At 41.9% G+C, this 12,822-nt stretch overlaps 1 protein-coding gene and 1 long non-coding RNA gene across 3 annotated transcripts in view; both read right to left on the bottom strand.

Annotated features, from left to right (window-relative positions):
* Nucleotides 1–12,822, bottom strand: part of LOC309352913 — a 911,067-nt gene that overhangs the window by 626,399 nt on the left and 271,846 nt on the right. The gene's annotated exons all lie outside the window — the stretch shown is intronic.
* RIT2 (Ras like without CAAX 2) overlaps nucleotides 1–12,822 on the bottom strand; it is a 268,996-nt gene that overhangs the window by 202,207 nt on the left and 53,967 nt on the right. For both annotated transcript variants that reach the window (XM_081881677.1, XM_081881676.1), the window contains exon 2: nucleotides 7,555–7,611. In XM_081881677.1, coding sequence (XP_081737803.1) covers nucleotides 7,555–7,611 — 57 coding nt within the window. The remainder of the gene's footprint in view (nucleotides 1–7,554; nucleotides 7,612–12,822) is intronic.

The raw sequence follows: 12,822 nt of genomic DNA, 5'->3' as shown, positions 1-12,822 counted from the left end.
CGATGCATGTGAGAGGAGAATGGGAAATACTGGAATGCCTCATGTTTGCAAGGTACGCCTTGAAGGTGTGCAGTGCGCTGACTGATGTAAAATACCCTGTGCATTAAAAAGCTTGGTGCCTGTGATTAACGGTGACACTTGATGGTGTGCATCTCTTGCGCTCCACTAGCTTTCCCTTTCCTTAAGCTCTTCAGGCATGAGTGATCAGTGCTGACATGCAATTGTATTTCTGAGCCAAGAGGGACTGGCTAAGTGCCCCAAAGGAAAGTTACCAATTAACCCCTAACCTTGGAGTAGTGGTATTGGAAGTGAGTCTGGAAAGGGAGAGAGGAAGATAGAGAGCTGCACAAAGAAGAGAGAGAGAGAGCGTCAGGAATGTGCAAAGCCTCTATTGTTTCCACAAATATTTCCCTGTTGTCAAAAGGTGGCATTGCATTGATAATTCAGGACAATTATCTGGGCAGAGGAGAGAGGATCAGCTGGCTCACAAGGACAAAACACTCCACTTTGTTCGATCCTAACAGTAATGTGCATTTCCCCCCATTCATTGCCAGAGCAATCGCATAAATGTTTATTTAGAAGTAGGGATGGGGGGACCTAATAGCTCTCTGCTTCTCTCTGCTTCTCATTTCCCCCTGCCTTTATCAACATTTCCACATCCATTTGGGTGACTGACTGAAAATTCACCAGCATTTTACGTGTTTGTATGTTAAATTAATATATACATTTTTGCAAAACAATTTCCTCAAATATAATGCATCCTTGTATGTTCTTTTCACAAACACATGCATTTTACGCATGCTTTACCCTAGCCTATGAATTCTTGCAGTGCGAAATTCAGACCAATGTGAATTTCTAAGAGGGGCTATATTTTGGTCTACATACCAGTTCAGAAAGTATAAATAATGTAGGTTCCTCTTTAAATGTGAACGAAACAAAATTTGTCCATCAGCTTTGGAGGTTTTTCAGCAGAGATTGTAGGGTCATCTGTCATGGTCCCTTCCAACTCTACAATTCTATGATTCTATGGTTATGCATTTGTGTATGTTGTTTTCCACTAATTTTCCATTAATTTAACTGGTACATTTCTGTACACAATACTTGGCTGGAGAACTGCAATGCAAAATTTGGAGAAGTCAACATTTTGAAGGATGGCTTCATTTTGGTGTGCATATTGTTTTGAATCAGGTAAGTCTGTCTTTAAATGCAGACTGAATCTCATTCCTCTGCTATCCCTACCACTCAGAAAACTTGTTCTCTTCCAAGTGCCTGCTAAATGTCATTGGGTGCCATCAGCCCCATCTGGCATGGCCAATAATCAGGAATGGGGGAAGCTGCAGTCTACCAACATCCAGAGGATCACAGGCTATCCATCCCTGTGTCATTGTGTTAAAGGGTGGCTCACAGAATGTCCCTGCAAATACAGAATACAGCAATAAAAACATTCACTACTTGGACATCTATATTCACCCCCTCCCAAAGCAGTCTCTCTCCCCCCCCCCCCCCGCTTTTCTGGCCATCTCCATTCTTCCAGCTTCTAGAGAACTGGAACACAGCCCAGAGGAATACGGAAAGCACATCATTTCCATGTTTCAGATTCCAAAAGTCTTTGAAGATGGCCCCCAATATCATTCTTCTCATGACCCCGACTCCAAGTGCTTCTCAAGAGACAGAACCCCCTGACATGTTATTGTTGCTTAAAATTAGCTGGCTGCTTTGCTGTCTAATCTGCATGCCACCTGATTTTCATGGATTTGGTTTGAGATCAGTTACATGGCTGTTGAGCATCTTGGCACCCACCCAGTTTGTTCCCTCCTCCTCCTCCTCCTCCCCCCCCCATCTCTCTAGCTACACTAACGCCCAGCAACATTGCCAAGTAACTGCTCTGAGTGCAAAATCATTAGTTCTCCATTTGTTCGGGAAGAAAATTGTTTCTGCCGGTGCTGGGAAATTGTTTCCCCATTGCCATTAAATAGAAAATGTACAATGGAAATCATTTCATTTTCTTCCAGGGATGTCCTCTGGAATTGTCGCCACATATGGTTTAGCAAGTCAAGCAAGGAACGTTCTTCCAAGACCACCTCTCCTTCAAAATTATGATTCTTCTAAATGATGCAGTTGGGCCAGGGATTCTTAATGAGGCGCATCATTGAAAATCTGTTGTGAAAATACATGCTTATTTGGGTAAAAACAATGGCCCATCTAACAATATTGTTGACTCTAACAAGTGTAGTTGCTACTGGGTAATAGGCCAAAAGAGAATAACATCACCACATTTCCTCAAAGAAATTCAAGAAATACATTGTTCTCCCCCCCCCCGCCCCCCAATTTTTTTTCATTTCATAACTTTTAGACATCATTTGATTGTTAAAAAAAGACCCTCAAAGCAGCTTACAAATAAGATAAAATAATATAATTGACAATAAGAAAAATTAACAATAATTTAAGACTTTCAGATAGTTAAAATAACAATAGACAAGGGGTTGGCAAACTACGTTTCACAGGCTGGATATGGTGTGCCGGTTTAGCTCTGAACGGGGACTGACTGAGCGGGCAGCGATGGCTTCCTATTGGCTGCAGGATAGGACTTCCAGGATGCAGCCATGGCCAATAGGAAGCCACACATGCCTCCTCCCCACCGCCATGGCTCCAAAAGCTAGCAGGGTAAGGGCGATCTGGCCCTCCGGTGGAAAAGTTTGCCTACCCCTGCAATAGACTAAAAGCAGATGGAAACTCTCATCAACTTTCTAAACGTCTGGGTATGCAGGTGCTGCCACGCTAAAATATCTATTTCTTACTAATGTGGAAGACATATTATTATGTGGCACCTAAAACGATGACAGTTCTTCAAACCGAAGTGTTTGAGTGGGCATATGTTAATAATAATAATGCAACAGGACTAACTTCTGAGTAGGCATGGCTAGGACTCAGGGATAGGCATAAGAAAAACTGGACCTGTCATTGGTAGATAGAGTTGGTGTACATAGGTTAATAGATATCCCTAATCTCCAAAAGTGGCTCAGACTGTTACATGAGTTCCAGCAATCTTTTCCAAATTTATGCAAATAAACCCTAATGCAGTATTCAAAACCCCACGCAAAATTGGAGAGAACATGCAAAGGAAGCTTATGCAAATGAGCCTGCTTTGCATAATTCCAATCACAGATTTTTGTCTGTGATCCCAAATTTCGGATGTTTTGCTACAGAGAGTTGGCTCAGTGGTTATATTTGAGAGACAGGCAGACAGGCAGGCAGGCAGGCAACTGGGGACCAGTAGATGGGAGCATTAGTCATGTTTTTGGCAATGCAGAACTAAAAATAAATAAACACCACCAATCTGAATTGCTTTTAGAAAATACACTGATCTGAAAAAAAAATATGCTAAAATAAATGTACAGAAGTCAACATATTTCTTCTTTGTGGGGAAAACACTTTAAGATTAGGCTGTCGTCTCATACAAAATTCTGGCATCTGGGCAGATGCTGGGATGGACAGTCTGAGCCCTATATCAGATCTAGGGGTGGAACTGGAGGATTTTTCAGCAATTTGCTATGAGCCTAGAAGCAGAGCTTAGGAATACTTGGAACACTTGCAGGCAGAGCCCAGAATCTGGAAGCAAACACAGAGGTTAACCTCAGGACAAATTCATGTAGTCACCTAAAGTAAACAACAGCTCCTTGACAGGGAGAACCTGATCACATTAACTCATGCATAGCCTGGACTACTGAAATACACGTTATGTGGGGCTGCCCTAGGGTCTGGTCTGGAAGCTTCAGTTACTGCAGAATGCCATGGCTAGACTGGTGATGGGAACAACCACCAGTAGTGTTAAATAACCTGCACTGGCTTCCCATTTGATACTGGGTCATGTTGATGGTTCTTGTACCAGTGTCTAAGTGGCTGAACAACTTAGGCCCAGGATATCTTAAAGACCACCTTGCCCTGTATGTCCCAAGCTGATCACTAAGATCATCTGGGGAAGATCTAATACTGGTCCTCCATGGCCCAGAAGCATTACTTGTGTCAATGAGAGTTGTGACTTCAGCCTAGTGGACCCAACTTTATGGAACTACCTTCCTATAAATCAAGTCAACATCCTTGCAAAGATTTAGATATCAGGTTAAAATGATTTTACATCAGGAGGCCTTTGCATCATGAATGCTGCCCCAATGATGTTTTAATCTAAGTTTTAAACTCTGTGCTAACCAATTAACTAAACATTTTCAGTATTATTATTATTATTATTATTATTATTATTATTAAAATTTGTATACTGCCCTTCATCCGTAGAGCTCAAGGCAGTTCACAACATAAAAATGCAAGATAAAAGCACAAAATACATAACAACCACCACAAGCAACAACTCCCTTCCTCCCACCCCATCCCACAAACACATTTGAAAGGTTATAGGATGTTAATCAGCCCAAGGCCTGGTTGCAGCAGAATGATTTCGTCTGGCACCTAAAGGTGTATAATGAAGGTGACAAGCGAACCTCTCTGGTGAGAGTGTTCCACAAATGGGGAGCCACCACAGAAAAGGCCCATTCCTGTGTTGCCACCCTCCAGACCCCTCATGGAGTGGGCACATGAAGAAGGGCCTCAGAGGATGTCCACAGGATCCGGGTAGGTTCATATGGAGAGATGTATCCTTGAGGCATTGCGGCGGTCCTGAGCCCCAAACTAGCTTAAGGGGGTTGTCTGATCCTCTCTACTTTTCTGTCAAAAGCAAAATCTCCACCCCACACCCCACCAGTTGTCTGGGAGCTCTGTTCCCAATGGGCCTTTCTTTCCTGCAGATCTGAAGTGTGAAAGATGAGGAAATGGTTAAAGCTCAAAGAAAACGGAGTGCAGCAAACTTCTGTCTTTCATTCTCTTAAAGCCATCTCCTTTTATAGCCAGATAAATGTTTGCTCTCAGCCATCTGTCAGCACTGAATGCTCAGCAATGTTAATCCAAAGTGATGAATGTGCCCTGTGGACATCCAGAAGGGTACCTCTGGGGTCATTACTCACTCTTCCCTTTTAAAGGTGATACTAGGAATTTATAACAATGTCCACCATCTTTGGGATCAAGCAAAAGGGCCTGATGGACAATGACATCCTATGTTGCTGTTGCCACAGAATGCTGTTGCAGCGGCAATTGCAAACCAATAATTCAGAGGACTCAAAAGACACAGGGTTACAATTTGGTCTGGCCTTTCCTTGATAGCATTGTGGGGGAGGCTGAAAGACGTATCACATTTCTAGAGGAGTACAGAGCGGGAAAGGAGACACAATATGGCAAATAGCACAGGGTCCATCTTCCTGAGAATCATAACAAACCAGCAGGTTTCTAGTCCTTATTATGCTTGCAAATATATATTTGGAAGCTTGGGGATGGGGCTCTGGTGCTCTCAACAACTCCTGGCCTGAATAAATTAATGACTTATAAAAGAAAGAAAAACAGTTTCTGTTATGGAATGGAAGTTAAATTCTCAGTGCAGACATTACACACAGGCTGGAGAATTGAGCTTTCTTAGGTGTAGGATGTAGATTGTTTACATGAAAAACTATAAGCTTCCTCCCCACTTGCTAGCACAGAGTACCTTGACCAAGCTTTAAATAAAAAACGTTTTTGCCACAGCCATCAAAAGGCTTTAAAAAGAGATTCAGATACTCAGAGAAGGACTATTCCAAACCATTTCATTCAGTCTTTTATGAATGACTTGCAGTGTTTCTGTTGGTCAAACTATGAGCTGGTCTGTATACAGAAGTTTCATCCTTTTTGCTACCAGTTCACACTTAGTAGGTACCGTATTTTTCGCTCTATAAGACGCACCAGACCACAAGACGGACCTAGTTTTTGGAGGAGGAAAACAATAAAAAAAATATATTCTTAATTCTGATCGCTGCACAGTGAAAGCAGCAATCCCTCTTGCTGTTCTGGCTCCTGGGATAGCTGCACAGCCTGCATTCACTCCATAAGATTCACACACATTTCCCCTTACTTTTTAGGAGGGAAAAAGTGAGTCTTATAGAGCAAAAAATACAGTATATCAGAGGTTGCCCTCAAGGAGCCCATAAGCACAGTGGTGTACTTGAGGTCTTCCCCTGGTGCCGACAAAATCTCTGACGCACCACACCATTGCCTCTTGGGTCATGCATGAAGTGGTGAGCGTGGTTACCCTGTTCTCCTTTGAAAAGTACATAGAGCTGAAGAAGGAAGTGGCAAGAGTGTCGCTCTTTCTAACTTCCTTTTTAAGCCCTATGTGCTTTTCAAGGCTTCTTCTAGATCTGACTTTAGGTCCTTAGGACATGTGAAGTGTTTGCAGGGGTGTGCTCTAGCTCTTTTTCTGTTTAAGGGGGAGCAAATCTGAGGGGAAGAGGGAGAGAAATTGCCAGAGCAGGTGGGGCCAATGGGACTTGCTCAACAATCCAAATGTGCCCACAGGCCTAAAATGCCTGCCCCCCCTTGCTGAACACAAAAATGCTGGATTTTGAAACACCAAGCTGAAAGCTAATCTTACTGTTAGGCATTTCCCGAAATCCCTGGCTAAGTAACTGCCATTTTGAATTTTTGAAGGTTTCACAAAGTTCACATTGGGAACCTTGCCTGTTGAACCTATGCAATATTCAGGCTGTAAACAGGTGTTGGTAACAAAATGCTTTACTTAACTGGGTTATATACAGCTCCCTTGTTATATTCAGCTCCCTGGCAGGACCCTAAGAGAAGGTCTATGCTGAGAAGGAAGAACATGGAGTCTGAGTCACACACAGCAGCATACCCAGGGGTTGGCCAGATTTGTCCTTGCCAAGGACGCAGGCCTGGGAGGTACACAAAAATTGTGTCTTTCCACTTTGGCTCAGAGTGACTAGGAGCCCATCCACTAACACGCACCCTGAGCTGCTCCTCTACTGCCCTGGACAGTTGGGTGATGTACGCAGGCTCCCCTGGGTGCCTTTGCGGAAGAATCCATTCACTGGTGTGGAGCACAAAAGGTGTTGAAAAGCAAGCATTTAAAGTTTCTGGTCCATGGTCTCTCCTGGCTTTGAAGGGTGCAAGGGAGCTCAGATATGCTTCTGCTGATACATAAAGGGACTGTGCAGTTAATTCCAACACAATGGGCATGAATTATTTCAACCAGGGCTCTAGCTTTTCATTTGCATCATTAGCAGATTAATCAACTAAAAGTTGAGTTCACTAGGAAGCAATATGCTAACATGGTCATGATCACGGTCCCCTTCCCCTATTTTTCAAGGCTATTTTAGTTCCAGTGTGTTCATGATGTACTAAACAACAAGGAAATCCTAAAGGGAGCCATTTCTTCAAACCACATGTAGTAGCTTTGGTTTAGCACGCTGCAGGCAATCTTGTGCTCCCTTCAGAATTTCGAACGTGGAAATGATATTCAGGTGCCGATTTATATGCAAATGTATTTCCATTTAATTGGTTAATTAATGAGTCACTTGGATAAAGGGGATGCAATCAATGAGAAACCTTTTCAGCAGTTGGAAGCCCAATTTCTCATTGCTCCACAGCCCAAAGTGCTGGTGTAACAAAGAGGGTTTAACTTACCTATGGTGGGATCATGGTAGTCAGGGAACCGGTGGCTGATAAACTGCATTGTCATCGCTGGGGAAACAGAAAGAGATGGAAATGATAAGTCAATGATTAGTAGCTGTGATACGCAGCTCAGTAAAACCAAAACCAAGTAGTTTGCATTTCTGAATAACTGAAAAACAGAGTGCAGCCATATGCAGGGACGAGATTTTTTTGAAAATCTCAATGGCAGATTTTTTTTTTTAAAAATCCTAACTCACACCTTGACCTTGATAAGAAGTGAGTTATATTCCCTCCTCAGCTCCGCACTTCATTAATATATTTGTTATTGTACACATTTGTTTTCCTAAAGTGCATGCTCTAGTTATCTCCCCCTTGGACTACTGCAATGCGCTCTATGTGGGGCTGCCTTTGAAGGTGACTCGGAAACTGCAATTAATCCAGAATGCAGCAGCTAGACTGGTGACTGGGAGCGGCCACCAAGACCATATAACACCGGTTCTGAAAGATCTTCATTGACTCCCAGTATGTTTCCAAGCACAATTCAAAGTGTTGGTGTTGACCTTTAAAGCCCTAAACGGCCTTGGTCCTGTATACCTGAAGGAGCGTCTCCACCCCCATCATCCAGCCCAGACATTGAGGTGCAGCACCGAGGGCCTTCTGGCAGTTCCCTCACTGCAAGAAGTGAGGTTACAGGGAACCAGGCAGAGGGCCTTCTCGGCCCTGTTTAGGGAAGTTTTTAATGTCTGATGCTGTATTGTTTTTAATATTTGGTTGGCAGCTGCCAACGATTTTAACTGTTTACAGTGGTCTTTTAAATAATAATAATAATAATAATAATAATAATAATAATAATAATAATAATAATTTATTTATACTCTGCCCATCTGGCTGGGTTTCCCCAGCCACTCTGGGTGGCTTCCAACCGAATATTTAAAACAATACAGCATCAGACATTAAAAACTTCTCATTCCTGGAAATGAAAGAAAGTTGCAGACAAAATCTTCAGCCCAATGCTTCTCATTCCTGTTTTCAGTAACCTACAATACTGTATACTGGACTAGTGGTGTTATGCAACCTCTGGAGCTAATTGGCTCAACTGGTCAGGGAAACAAGGGTGCCAGAATGTTTGCAATCCAGTTTCTACCAGAAAATAGAGGTGGGGAAATCATTTACACAGGTCCCAGAGTACAGGTGAGGAAGCTTCTCGCCATCCCCTATTCACTCAGGTAATCTGTTAGGGGCAAAAAGTTCACAGAGGGCAGAGTCAACACCAAAAGCCACCTACGTAATATCAATAGGCAGGGATTTTCAAAGTGTAGGTACTGTCATGCTGGATTCTCTGCATTAGCAGAACAATCATCACGTGGCATTGGGAAAAGCACCAGTTCTGCATTTTATTAATAGTTTTGGTTTGTTATTATAACAATAATAAATTAAAAACCTTAAAAATAGACTGATGCAGAAATCTTGCCTTCAACAGATGTCACAGTGAAGATCAAGTACAGTGGTACCTCGGGTTAAGAACTTAATTCATTCTGGAGGTCCGTTCTTAACCTGTAACTGTTCTTAACCTGGGGTACCACTTTAGCTAATGGGGCCTCCCACTGTGGCTGTGCGATTTCTGTTCTCACCCTGAAGCAAAGTTCTTAACCCAAGATACTCCTTCCGGGTTAGCGGAGTCTGTATCCTGAAGCGTCTGTAACCTGAAGCATCTGTAACCCCAAGTATCACTGTATAGTTTATTTTTCAAGGACTTTATTTCCTGATGTTGGAAAAAATGGGACTTTGACCTAATTCAAAAGCATTCTTCTTATGTTCTTAGATTCAGTTTTTGCTAAGCATAATATTGACTTGTCTACCTTCCCTTAACTAAAATACAGTGGTACCTTGGTTCTCAAATGCCTGGGTACTCAAACAAGTTGGAACCCAAACACTGCAAACCTGGAAGTGTTCCAGTTTGTGAATTTTTTTTGTAAGCCGAATGTGCTCCGTTTTGAGTGCCACACTTCTGTTTTGAGTGTTACGCTGAGGTCTGTCTGTTTTTGCTAAAAAAAAATATGCGTTTTTGTGGCCCTTTATTTTGTTTGTTTTTGTGACAGTGTGGAACCCACTTCAGCTACTGATTGATTGTGTGACTGCATTATATTGTTTATTGCTTTCATTTTATGGATCAATGGTCTCATTAGATAGTAAAATCCATGTTAAATTGCTGTTTTAGGGGTTGTCTGGAATGGATTAATCCATTTTGCATTACTTTCTATGGGAAAGCACCCCTTGGTTTTGGAATGCTTTGGTTTTGGAACCGACATCCGGAACGGATTAAGTTTGAGAACCAAGGTACCACTGTATTAGTTAATTTCACCATTTGCCCAAATGCACAGAAATTCCAATCACCCCTGCAGCTGGTGTGGTACAGTCCATTCTATCACCATAGAGAACCTACCATTCATTCATCCCTCTGCATGTCTCAGATGCCAGCAGGGCAAGACTATGAATATACAAGACTGTCGCTGCCTACTCACATCATTCAAAATGCATCTCATCTGTCTTCTTAGCTTTATTGCTGTCCCTTGTAGCACAACCCGCCCCCTTGCAATCAATAAAAATCCAGGTAGCATGGAGTGCTCACAAAGCGCGCGTCGTTCAGCCTTTTGGTAGCCATCATTTATTATATATATGCACACGGTTATTGCGCCAAGTCTTTCTGATAGGAAATCAATGGGCAGGAGAAGAATCATCGCAAACTGCAGAGAAGTCCATCAGAAAGTTAAGGCATGAACTCCCACCTGGCTGCCCATGAGCACATTTGATACATTTTCTAAAAGTGAAGGGAACGCAACAGGGATTTCAACCCCGGAGCATCCCCAAAGTCGGTAGCTGTGATTGTTTAGAAGATCACAAAGCTCTGGTGTCTAGGAGGCGAAAGCAGTCAGGATCCCAAAGCATTTTGTGCATTTCATTTTTTTAAAAAAAACAGCACTGGCTTGAGCAGTTTATTTTATTTTATTGTATTGTATTGTATTGTATTGTATTGTATTGTATTGTATTGTATTGTATTTATGTTTTCAGGCTGCAAAGCCCTCCCAATATGGCTTGCAGAGCAGAGAGAGCAAGCAAAAAGCAGTTACAATATTCACCAAAATACAATTCAGTGAAACACCATCATTTTAAATGGCAGTTAAAAAACATATATCCCGCAATCTGGCTCAATGTTCATTTTTAAAAAAATAAAAATAAAAAATCCAATGAAACCATCAGGAAATACGCAATTTAAAACCAGTAATAATATAGCCATTTAATAATCAGAAATTGATTATTATTAGCAGCTGAAAGTAACTCAAAACTATTGACTTTTTGAGGGGTGTTTAAAAGCTGTGAGGATTCTAACAGCTAAGAAGGCAGCTGTCTGATGAATAACTGTCCTCTCCTCCTGGCCTAGATATTGTCACAGGATCTAATCTGGGTGTGGGAAGGAGAAGAGTTGATGTTCTTTCTCAAGGGATAACAACCAGAACCATCACTGGCCACTGGATGTAACTTTAAGACCAGTTGTGCTTGAACTTGCTTTCCCCTCCTCCCTTCATTTCCTATTTCCTTGTGTGTCTTGCCTTCTTGGATTGTGAGCCTGAAGGCAGGGACAACCTTAGAATAGTTTATGTAAGCCCTTCTGAGAGGCTGTTTGGCTAAAGGGTGACTAGTGCAATGAATAAAGAAATCGCTGAACTGTACAAGGGGCAAATGTAACTCCCTCAAGGGAGGAACACAAATATGGGACCACCACTGGGAAGATCTGTCCCTTATGTTCTCCAAACAGCATTAATTTGCACAAAAAAAGCATTCTCCCCTTCTTCTTTTTTTTACTATAAAGAAATATAAGAAAAATTGCAACCATCAAAACTACACAAAAACAAAAGTTGATCCATTCTTACTACAACATGGATTACATAAAAACTAATTTTCCTCTTTTTGATATACTCCAATTAAATTATTAATATAACTTGCTGCAAACTTGCATATTTTGATATGATGCACTAGAATGTTTTAAAAAATGCAACCAATCTACTATGAGTTCATCCCATCTTTGATTTCTTTCTTCCATTCTAATCAAATGTGTTAGTTCCCCCCCATTAAATCTGATACAAAAGATCCAAATAACCCTATTAAGAATATTTCTTCAAGGGGTGGGGGGTTGCTTTGCCCAACAAATACTATGAACATAATGGGCTGGGTCTCCACACCCTTTATGTGGGCTTCCCAATGGCAACTTGAAGACTACACCTGAAAATAGGATGGTGGATTAGACTGATGCTTAGATTCTGATTGTTGCAGGTAGTTCACACATAATTCCTTAACAGGTAAACATACATGGCTGGACATTCACATTTGCAGCATAATATTTTCAACTTCATGGCAAAAGTGTGTCAGTGTGTCATGAAATTGCTACAGGAACAAATTGAGAATTGTGCTTCTGTAATTGGCAACAGTATCTTTAAAAGCATCATCTTAAAAATCTGAGACATCACCTTGCCTACAAAGGTCCGTATTGTTAAAGCTGTGGTTTTCCCAGCAGTGATGTATGGAAGTGAGAGCCGGATCATAAAGAAGTCTGATCGCCGAATAATTGATGCTTTTGAATTATGGTGCTGGAGGAGACTCTTGAGAGTCCCATGGACTGCAAGAAGATCCATTCTTAAGGAAATCAGCCCTGAGTGCTCACTGGAAGAACAGATCCTGAAGCTGAGGCTCCAATACTTTGGCCACCTCATGAGAAGAGAAGACTCCCTGGAAAAGACCCTGATGTTGGGAAAGATGGAGGGCACAAGGAGAAGGGGACGACAGAGGACAAAGATGGTTGGACAGTGTTCTTTAAGCTAGCAGCATGAGTTTGACCAAACTGCGGTAGGCAGTGGAAGACAAGAGGGCCTGGCGTGCTCTGGTCCAAGGGGTCACGAAGAGTCGGACACGACTAAACGACTAAACAACAAGAACAAATTTGCAACAACCAAGAATTGGGGGGATTTAACTAGCACGTGTTTCCCTGCTGAGTTATTCCCCACCCACTCTGCAATAGAACAGGAGGAAAGATTGTTCACAAATGAATGGGACTGAGAAAATGCTAAAGTTTCTTCTTCTTCTTCTTCTTCTTCTTCTTCTTCTTCTTCTTCTTCTTCTTCTTTTACTGTGCCCATACTGAATGCTTCTTCTCATTTGCATGAAAGACTTGTGGTGCTCTTTTTGCAGAATCTGAAGAGAGGAAGCTAAATGTTTCAGATATTTGAG

Source organism: Podarcis erhardii (assembly GCF_964252035.2).
Source record: "Podarcis erhardii genome assembly, chromosome: 11".
NCBI lineage: Eukaryota > Metazoa > Chordata > Lepidosauria > Squamata > Lacertidae > Podarcis > Podarcis erhardii.
Note: the sequence above shows the minus strand (reverse complement) of the source record. Positions and strands in the feature narration are given on the sequence as shown.